General features: G+C 38.1%; 1 protein-coding gene across 2 annotated transcripts; it reads right to left on the bottom strand.

The window, feature by feature from the left end:
* Nucleotides 1–981: 981 nt before the first annotated feature.
* On the bottom strand, nucleotides 982–10,197 carry CBX3 (chromobox 3; the record flags this gene model as incomplete). Of its 2 annotated transcripts, none has more annotated exons than XM_082015144.1 (5): nucleotides 982–1,447; nucleotides 3,046–3,140; nucleotides 4,512–4,677; nucleotides 6,204–6,346; nucleotides 10,174–10,197. In XM_082015144.1, the coding sequence occupies 5 exons, from the start codon at nucleotides 10,195–10,197 to the stop codon at nucleotides 1,321–1,323; spliced, it is 555 nt and encodes a 184-aa protein (XP_081871270.1). In that variant the 3' UTR covers nucleotides 982–1,320. The 2 variants fall into 2 exon arrangements, with proteins under 2 accessions (XP_081871270.1, XP_081871269.1); XM_082015143.1 differs by lacking the exon at nucleotides 10,174–10,197 and adding an exon at nucleotides 8,211–8,721.
* Nucleotides 10,198–11,396: the final 1,199 nt, after the last annotated feature.

Below are 11,396 nucleotides of genomic sequence, written 5' to 3' on the forward strand. Positions count from 1 at the left end.
AAACTCTAAATTAAGGGGAATTCTGAAACAAGCTTGGCCATTGACATATGGAAAGGCACAGCTCAAGGCAAACTATACCATGGTAGTCAAAATACAAATAAAAGAAGGTGTGCAGATGAAAGCAAGTCAAAAGAGGAATGGCACCTGAAGGAAGAATGGAAAAAGGCAACTTTCTTCCTCCTGAGCTCCCCACCCCCTACTTCAGTCCTTCTGCAAGCAGCTCATTATAGGACTCACTTTAAAATTCAATCCGAAACAGAAACAAAATATTTTGTTTAAACTATATGACTTCATATATTCATTAAAATACTCCACTTTAAAGGCAGAGCTAGGTAAATATTCTTCAGGTGATGGCCTGGAGAATAATTGCATCTGAAACACTGCAGGTTACAGCATAGCCTTGCATTAAGACCTGAAATTAAAGCAAAGGCTGATACCTCAACACATGTCAAATATTTCCTAGTACATCTGCAGAGGCCACTTGGCCTTGTGGCCAGCAACCATGCTTAGGCAGGATGGTTGCCATCTGCGACTGAAACAAGTACCCAAAGCACATTCATCCCATAGGCCCTTCCTGACCAAAAAACCCTATATGCCTCAGGCATTGTTCACCAAAAAAATACAAATAATGAAAGCCTGGTATTTGTCTGGTATTGTGATTACAGAGTAGCAATGGGGTAATAGTAATAAATCAATCTATCCCCAAAAACCAACTTACAGTTAAATATATTACGAATTGAGCGCTTAACGTATCAAAAGTTCAGAAATATCATACCGCTTCAAAAGAGTCACAGCCTATCAGTATAAAGGAAGAATATAAAACTATTTTATTGACCACTGTTCACCAGTATTTACAATAAAGTAAACAATATACAGTCTGATAACATTCAAATTACTACAAAGTTAGTTTTCACCTGGTCTTCTTGGGACCAAGTGATCCCAAATACTAAAAAGAATGATTCTACAGGTTTAAAGGGCTAGGTTTGGGTAAAGAAGATACATGCACATCAATAGTATAGAAGACTACAAAACATCTGTGAGTTTGTTTAGACATTCATTATGATTCTGTAATAACTATGGAAGTTTATGAATGTTTTATAAAAGCTTTTACCTAATATGGAGGAAGTAGTAGTATCAAATGCTCTCTTGTGATAAATGAAACAAGTTGCAGAAAGCTTTTATTTACTTGCTGTTGATGCAAAACATACTACTTCAAAAAATATCAAATTTGATTCTTGTTAGAATGTATGCTTCTCACATTGCTAATAAATCAAATTTCAGGTTTTAATATTCATATATATAAAAAAGCAATGCAAACAATTATTGTGCTTCATCTTCTGGGCATGAATGCCAAGTTAGTCGCTCTTCATAAAAAGCAATTACAATCTGAGGACACTTCACGTTAGCTTCTTTGGCCAGCACCAGATCTGCCTCATCAGAGTCTTTCCTAATGTAGAAAAGAGTTGGATTTAAGAAAATGCATAATCATTAATTCAGTAAATTTAGCTCTTGATCTCTCATAAATTCTGAAAAGAACATCAGCTAGCAATCAGTTTTCAGCGTACCTTTCACCACAACTACCAAGCATTTCCACGCTAATGGCACGGTTTCATAGCTGTGTCTTCCTTCCCTTCCCATGTGTTTTTTTTTTTGCTTGAAAGGAAAATGCTATTCAAAGGGAACCACTTATATAGTTACCTTATTGCAGTATGTAACAAAAGTAGTAAAACTTTGCTAATTTTGACTTTTAAAGCATAATCAGGACTTCAAAGTGAGACTTTTAAAAATCAATAGCATCAGTCTTAAGACGTGGTACTTACATCCAAATTATATTTACTGTTTATGCAAGTAACTTCTTGTATTTCATACTGCTATTCTTGATGCTGTCTTGCGTTAATAAAAAACCCAAAACTTCCCAGTCTGACATGCTTCAGATTCCATTTTAAAACATATGCTGCCTTTAGAAGTCAGTTTTGTGCATACATATTCATATCTATGTTTGTTGCCTGCAATCAGTTATGAAAAACTCATCAACTGCAATTGAACTAAACAAAAAACAATACCTTCTTTTTGTACGTTTCCTCTGTTTGATTTTGCCAATTATCACTACAGAAATTCAAATAGTCACAGTCTATATTTTACAACTCCTCTAAGTTTCACATAGTATTTATACAGAATTTGAAAAGGAAGAAGGGAGACAGAATCTTCCAAAGCAGTAATCTTCAGCAGTCCAGGCACATCACAAGACAAAATTTTTTTCTGGAGACCACTCAGTTTGACTCTATTCAGAAAATCATGCCCTTCTCAAAGACTGTGGAAAGCCATCATTCTTATCCCACCACCATAAGAAATCTGACGCCCAGCAAATGTTAATTCAGTCTCTTGTATTCTCAACACTGGAAAAAAACCACTACCTCATCCTACTTCTTCACAGGGCAAGAAGTCCTTCTGTCAACACCATAGCTAATGAAGCTGGTCTCCCTCCATCCTCCCAACAACACAAACTCCCCCCACTCTGCCCTCTTACTAGCCCATAAGGATAAACATCTCATTCATACTGTTTATTCTTCATTTCAACCTCAGTTTCCTCAAACTAGTAGCTCCTTCCAGTTCTCTGTCTACTTGGTTGCACGCAGAACAACAGCTGGCACTATGGTTGGTTAAATGTTTGGCTACCCAGCAGCTGGCTTCTGCTTATTGAAACATGTAAAGCTGGAGTTCTGCCTGCCATTCCCTCAGCAAGAACACTGACAAGATCCAGCTTTTTTGTGCAAATGCCAGTTTTTCCATATTTTATCAGAATTTACCTTTCAAATTTCTACTTCTGTAAAACTGTACCAATAGAACCTAAAGTTATTTTCGGTTTGGAAGAAAGAGGGAATAAGTACTGATTATAGAAGCCTTGTTTTTCTAAGAATACAAGGTTAATAAGTAGACTACCACCTGCTTCTCTGTCTTAGTCCTGAAATTAAGTTGTCTCATTAGCCTAAGTGCAACTGCCTACCCTCCCTTAATACAGACAAGAACTGTGGATGTAAGACTTACCATTTCATGAGGAACATAAGCTCTCCACTGCTATCTGTAGCCCCAATTATCCGCTCAGGATCAAGACCCCTTGCAAACCCTCTTGGTTTATCAACCTATTGAGTAAATTAGAAGATGGTTATCTAGTTTGAGACAAAATTCTATTTTGGCATTAGTGCTAGATACACACATTCTTGTACATATATATACATGTGTGTCTATCAGAACCAAAAATATAGCCCTACATTATAAAAGCTATAATTACATGTAATTATCTGAAGATTACATCAATTTTATTTTTGCATGACTGATCTTCCGGTCAAGTCATTTAGATGTAGAGTAACAATGAAGGATTTTATATCAACATTTCTAGCATCTATTTTTGAAAACTCAATAGATGAAAATAAGTGGTCTAAAATCATTATAAGTAGATAAACAAACAAGCATGATCAATAAAAGCAACAAAAAAGACAAAGCAAAAATGCACTCCTGGAAGTGGGAAAAACACATCCTTTTCAGCAAAACAATAGGCTTGGGTTGGCTTAGGCCAACTGTGAAACTGCACCATTGGTGAATACCTCAACTCTTCTTGGCTCGCTGAGATCGCATTGGTGGTAAGGAATATCATGTCTATTTCCTGTATTAGTTCCTCTAGCTTCCCAGTATCCTTTTTGAGTCAGTGGCCACTACTGTACCAGATGAAGCCACACAATTGACTTCATACAGAAACTAAAATATTCTTTGTATTATTCATCAACTATTCTTTCTGATGCCTTCCAACTTTTCTGACAGTAACCACACACCCAACAGCTGTCTTCAGTAAACTACTGACGTTGCCAACGAGTTTTGTTTCAAATTGCTAGTTTGAAAATTTACAGAGAAAAATGTGAACTATTGAACACATTATTATACATGCATTATTTTTTACTTATCAGGACTAAATTTGTCATGTTCTTCATTCATTTAAATTGCAGGAGAAACCCAGACCTTTAAGAAAAGGTAGGCTTTCTTCAGTCACCCTTGTTACTTGCTCTCCATCATGTCTGGTCCTAATCTAAGTAACTGCCTGGTCTTTGTATTTTGACATCTTGCCACTCACCCATTTAAAATCATATACTAAACATGAAAGCCAAAACAGAACTTCATCTTTGTTCCATTCATGAACCTTTCTCTCCAGTACAAACTGACCACTTAATATCATTCATAAGTAACTCTTAACCAGTTTTACTTTCAATTACTCAGTAAGTATCATGGGACAATGCAAGAACTTGTAGTCATCATGTCAATCAATCATCTTTTACCCACTATTTGGACAGTCTCATTAACCACCATGAATGATTACCCGCTTCAAACCAGTTCCAGATGCTGTGCTATTTTTACAGTTTTAAACCCATGTTTGGTCTCATTCTTAAAGGCACAATAGGACTGGGGGGCCACATGGAGAGGTAGGGAAGGAAAAAGAGCTTAGCACATGAACATATACTTACAGAATCACGCTTTTTCTTTGATTTACTATCATCGGATTCGCTATCTGACAAAGATTTTCTTTTGGCACCGTCTGTTTTTTCTTTACCAGCTTTCTGAGAGTTCAGAAAAGCTTCGATTAGCTCTGGACAATCTAAGTTTTCTTCGGGTTCCCATGTGTTGTCAGCACTGAAACATACACATATTTATGTAAAACTAGGAAAAGAAGAAAAATGTAAAACTAGCCACATGGCTCACCGTAAGCAAGTTAATTTTTTTCTCATTATGTAAGACAGATTTCTTAAACCTAAGGATGCTTATGTTGCCATCTTTAGTAACCTTCATGTACTGCATTTCATGACTGAAAAAATTATGCTCTGCTATTGTTGAAAAACAATGTTTTTACACTGGAGATACAGAGTAAGTGCTATGATCTGGATGGGATCACAGGAGTTAAAACAAGCAATCCCACCCTACCAAAACATACCTGTCTATTTAAACTGACTCCCTTCCCTGGTTCCTCTAAAGACTGTCCATGCAGAAAACCTAGATGATATGAGCACCAAGACTTACAGAGAACAAAATGTGCGTAACACTCACTACAAACAATATAAGTATATAGGCCTAAGCTTCTATATACAAGGAATACTCTCCAAAGTTGTCTCTGAGCACTGAGACCTAGAACTCTCTCCCTCCTTCAGCTGAATACAGGAGGAAGCAAAGGTTCCACGTCCAGACCTGGGCACTACAGATGTTTCAGTGAGCATGCATTTTGTTAACTAAAATGTTAAGAAGTCCAGGAATGTTCCATATAACAACTAAGCACCTCATCAGAAGTCATAGTGCTACTGCGCAAGCAGGATGTCTACGAATTATTTTCGGTTACTAAAACGTATTTTTACGACTTCTAATCAGACCCTTGAATACTAAACGCATTGTGTTTTGGTTTTATGCACTTATCACTACACAGCTTTCAGGTGCTAGAATGCAGAATGTAGCAATGCAATCACTTTGGGAGGTATGCAATAATGTGACTACTTATGTTCAACTGCTAGGTGCATCACCTTTTTTCAGCTAGTAGTCTACCAGAAAGTGTCAAGGGAGGGAGGAAGGAGGCACAACTATGTGCGTTCTTTAACAATCAACTTTTTAAGTCCACTGTAAGGTTTTCTTGTGCTTCCATAAGCCCTGGGAAAGAGACTCAAAAGATACCTTTCAGGTATGCCTAATGAAGGCAACCATGCCACAGAATTCCTTATGCAAATACATCTAATTTGAGAGCAGTACAGAAAAGTGAATAATAAACAAACTATCTGCTTCAAATTCATTGCTTCAGAGCTGCTTGCAGTTTAAATCCCTGCAAAATTTCTTACTCAGAAGTAACATTTATTCCACCACACATATAACAACTGTGAGTCTAGCTTACCTTAACAGGTATTGACACAAGCTAAATCAAAGAACAGTAGTAAAAGAATGATCACTAAAGGCTTGGTAAAAGCCTTGGAACGTTTTATGTAATACAAACACTAAGCTATATATCTTCTATTTTATTTTCCTACTTGACTGGCCCACTTGAATATGCATTTATGGATGTCCTTCCTTTGAGGTTCTTTAAAACGTATCCCCATCATCCAATCTCCTCTCTGCATAGTTATTTCAAATAAATGGTTAGTACTTAGCATTCTATCAGAAAAATATAATAGGTAATGCCTTACTCTGTAAATCCTTTCCACTTCAAGTAGTATTCCACCTTTCCATTTACAACACGTCTGTCCAGGACTTTCTCCACAACAAATTCTTCAGGCTCTGCCTCTTCAACTTTTTTACCTTTGCCGTTCTGTTTCTTTCCCATTTTGTGCTACAAAAGGAATTGAGAATAACATTTTTCATTCTTTTGCTTTACAGAGTTACTTCATTGGCCAAATCCAACTTTGCTCAGTAAACAGCAAAGAATCATGTACTTATTCACACTAAAGCCAGAATCTCAGACTCCTCTTACGTTAGTGCATGTGGTCAGGTAACCTGAGCAAGACACATTAAATGTTTTGGGTTTTTTTCAGTTGCTTAATGAGATACCCAACAGCAGTTTTTAAAAAGGTGAAATATTTTTGTCCATACACTCAGTGCCTCCACTCCCCTTATAAATTTAATTCTCAGAGTGCTACATGCTCAAAAATTTATGAAGCTCCTGAAATTTAACTCTATGCCTGTGAAAAGGCAGAGGGTAAGAAACAGCATAAGGCGGAAGTAAAGAAAAGTAATAAGGGAACTGTGAAAATGCATAAAACAGAAAAGGGATGCTACTCAAAAAAAGGTGGTTACCACCTTTTCCAAAGGAGAAGCTGATGGGAGCAAAGTTTATGATGTATTGCTACCACAAGCAAAATACTCAGCAACAACCCATAACTATTGAACAGGATGCATGCTAGGAGCATTCCATTACTGCAGTCCCTTCTCATTCTTAGCCACGCACCGATGTACCTTACATTCAAACAAATGTCACAATGGTGCAAAACTTTAAGACAGCTACACTTAAGTACAGCACTTAACAGGTAAATGAAATTTTGCTAACTTAAAAAACTTTATAAGTGTTTTAAGTTTACATTTGATACTTCAAATAATATTCTTTACGTTCTTAAAATAAATATTACATCCACATCATCCTCAAGGCATTCCCAGTTTAATAAGGCATAATTAAATAGTAATAGAAGGACACATTTCAGAATTTCCTTGTTTGTAATCTTTAAAAGGTTGGAACAAGCCTATCATGTTGTCATATCACATTGCTGGAGCACTAGCAGACCAAAAGCAGTTTGCTTGCCATTTTGGACTGCACCTTATAAGGAAAAGTGGCAGCCATAAACTGATGGGAGCAGTATTAAGCTCCTAAAACACAGTCATGCAGCACCCCAAATCAAAGTGGACAGAACTAATTCCTCACTAATGTACTTCCTATAGAACAGAAAATAGAGAAGCAAAAATGACAGAACGCTCTATTTGCCTTGATAGCCTTTCTCTAGCCCTCTCTAGAATTAATGCGGTTTAGTTTGAGAATACTGCAAAGCAATTTTGAAACTGTCAATTTTTTAAACTTTATAGAATTTTGTCTTGATGTGGTGAAAAGGTAAAAAAAAAGTATGTTAGACACATGAAAACCTGTCATCTTTTTGTAAATTGAAGATTTGAAGCCAATTCTTTCCTTCCAAAGCCCTTTGTACCCTTTATTTTTCATAATTAATTTTTCCCTCCCTCCCCAAAATAGCTTTACTCTGGTTAGCAACCGATAAACTGAGGTGCAAGCAACAAAGATGAGGGAAAGTTTCAAGTTTGTCTTTCAAACAGCAAGTTTCTGTATGTATCTCATGTGACATTTGTTTTTATTTGGAAGCACAGAAGAGAGATAATCTAAAACAGAGCATGTATTTCCAATTAGATTTTAACTGCCTGCATATTCCAGGTGTATTTTGACCACAGCATTCATGTCTGAAAAGTGTCAACTTAAGCACACTGGCTTTTTTTGCCTCCACAGTAGAAAGAATGTAACACTGAAATTGAAGGAGAATAAAAACATGAGGATGTCCAACGCTTCTATGAAGGCAGCTTCTTTCAAGAAATGGAAGCATGAAAAAGAGAAACGAGTAGAGATGAAGAAAACAAAAAAAGAAGGGGGGAGGGGAGAAAGACACAGACTCACTATACCATAGTAATAACATTATAATTACTGGTGATGAGGCAAGCAGGCTACAAGTGGGGAACATCTCCATCTTTGTTCTCCGTTGAACTAAAATTCTTTGATTCAGTGGAAGATTGTTTTCTGGTACTCTTTTCGGCTTCACTAATTCTTGTCACTTAAAGATAAATGGTTTGGATTTCTGTATCAAAGCAACATTTTTTTTTTTTTTTTACTTTCTAAGACTTAAGTATCTATATCACCTTCCACAGAAGAAAATTAATGTCAGGGGAGGGTCTCTATTTTTTCCTGAAGTGCTGTGAGAAGTAATAAAATTGAGAGTACGTTGCTTTTTGTTGTAAATATTAGAGATTTAATTAAATCTCACGTGCATCAGCACTGCTTTCCAAACTCTTGAGCCTTTCCAACCTATTAAAGTAATACTTGATTGTAGAGCCTACAGAAATACTGGACATAAGTTAAAAACCTGTACATTTCTGAGATTACACAAGCCAATGTAAATCTCAGAAGTGAATGTGGTACCTGACTGAAGTTAAAGGGTACTAAGTGTCCACTATATCCCTGAAGCTCCCTTCTCTAGGGATTCATGCTGTAAGCTGTAACTTGGGCGTTTGACCACTGAATGCTCATCTATGTCTTGTTTCCCTTTCTGCATTCAGAAGTCACATGACAGATGCAGATGCTCTCCAGTGGATAATGACCCTTTCTTTGAGGGGCAAGATTAAAACACTGATGTGACACTATGGTGAAGGGTTTTAACATACAAGAGGTAACAAAATTGGAATTACAGTTCCAGAGCTATGCTATCCCTTAATACATTTAGGTTTTGCGTGCAAATACATAATGAAGCAGAATTAGTTATGGTTCCCATGGGAACCATAACTGATTTCCCTGACCTGTGCAGCAAAATTCTCAACAACATCAAAAGATTAAAAATACTGCACTCAGATTCTTTCCTCTCCCTGAGGCACCCCCTCCCCAGGCTGGCTAACTCCTCCTCTTCCTCAAATTAGGGAAAGTGGGCAACCAATTACTAACAGAAAGTTCAGACATTCATCTTGGTGAAATCTTTTATAGTAGTTTGTTATTGTACAATGCAAAGGAAGCATTCCATTGCACTTCTAAGCCAGGAGTTAAATAGAAGTTTCTAATATATCTCGATCTGGGTCAACCAGTAATCATTTCAGTAAATTTAAGAACAGGCCTTTTGAGCACATTATAAATCAGTTGTTCTGCTATCCAAATTTTGAACTGTACACATGTATTTTTGCTTACTTCCCCACCTCAACCTCAGGTGCATCTCACGCTATACTTTTTCATTTCTGTCCTTCACAAAACTGTCTATCATTATTAGTTGAATGGTAACCAGCAACAAACTGCCCTCAGAAGTCCGTATTTTAATGTCAAGCAAAGCTTTACAGGACTTGAGATCCATGAATGCATCATTAAAACGGTCCAGGAGGCGTTGACATCTGATAATCTCTACTCCTATGAAATTCAAACAAACTGTTATTTGTTAAAAATCATTTCAAAAGGCATCTTAACTATGCCACATCATTTCCCAATAATGTTATTTTTCATCTGTAAAGACTGTCTTTTTCTCAGGCAGTTAGTTTTCCCCAAATACACCAGGAGAAATTAAATGAATACATGATTTAGATTGTATTTTTTACATATACAATGAATTACATGGTGTGCTGAAAGGAGGCTAAAAAAATCCTTAGTGTTTTCTACCATAGGACAGATGAAATAGTGCAGGGTCCTTTAATGTTTGGGTTTTTTTCCCAACAGGTCTCTTTAGAAACGGCAGATTTATTAAAGCCAAAGACAATGTCCTTTCTAGTAGCCTTACTTTCTGGATCTGAAATTTTGGTCAGAATAATGCTGGGGAGGGGAGATGTGGATGTATCTTTTAAATGGAGATGCCAAGTTATAAGTTTGAAGAAAAATATGTTGATTAAATCCTTATATACTTTAGGTGTGCATGAACTTACCAATGTAGTTTTATTGGAGGCCATTTTTATTGCAGACTTGCAGAGCTTTTACTAGAAAAATGCATGACAATTAAAAGGAAGTTTACATTACTCAAAGAAAGGCATCCCAGTACAAGCATGGTCCTTGTTCCAACCCCCATGTATTCACTGCATATAACATTTCTAATACGGATTAAATCCAGAACAAAAAGTAGGTTACTACTTTGTCCGGCATAACCCAGTAACACACCATTATGCTAGGCAGGATAAACGATACTGACAAAGTGGTATATAGGATTGAAAAAAGGTTTATCCCAAGGCCTTCTAAGGCACAGAGATATTTCTAGGGGAAAGGGGGAGGACCATCAGGGATGCTTATTTCCTTAAACCCAATAGAACAGGAGTTCAGATTCTAGCAGTTAATCCAAATATACCTAGGTATATTAACTGCAAATCTGGTAGGGAGCAGCTACATATCTGCGGTGTAATAATGAGTTACCCTTTACTCTTACATCGTAGTAAATGCTTATAAACAGTAAGTATTTATCTTAACGCAACTATAACGTTGCCTTATGATTGTCAAGTTTGCAAGAGTTAAGGTCCTAGAGCGATATTAACTCAGCTACGTTGTACATACTACATATTTAACCTAGGCAAATGACGTTGAACACAATCCATCCCCTTTTCCATGTCATTCCTCATACCAGCCACCTCCTTAGGCATGTATTGTCCCCGCCCCACTGCAAACTATCGAACTGTTCGAATTCCCCATATGCCTGGGCAAGGCAAAAGAGAAAGTCGTTCAAGGCCAGAAAACCTCCCGGACTCAGCAATCCCGCCCAATTCTCCCCTGACACGGGCGGTGGATTTTGGTAGTCCCATAGGCGGTGGGGTAGGTGAGGTGGGACGGCAGGGGCTAGGGCCCCAGCGCAGAGGGGCTTGTCTCGTCCCCGTTTGAAAGGCAGGAGGAAGGGGAAAAGAAACAACAACAACAGTAATAACCACAATAATAACAAAACCCCCGTGCCACCCCCACCAGAAAACGCAGGCGGCCCTGCGGAGGCCTGCTGGGGGAGGCTGCGCCTCGGGCCTGTGGTGGGCGCACGTGAGGCCGGCGGGGACGCCCCGGGCGAGCTAACGGGACAGCCCCGGGAGGCGCGCCGTCGGCCCGCCGCCCCACAGCGAGGGCCGGGGAGGGGGCCCGCCGCTCCCGCCCCGGGCAGCCGCCGCCACCGCCCGACGGG

The sequence above is a fragment of the Phaethon aethereus genome, assembly GCF_964289735.1.
Source record: "Phaethon aethereus genome assembly, chromosome: 2".
Lineage (NCBI taxonomy): Eukaryota > Metazoa > Chordata > Aves > Phaethontiformes > Phaethontidae > Phaethon > Phaethon aethereus.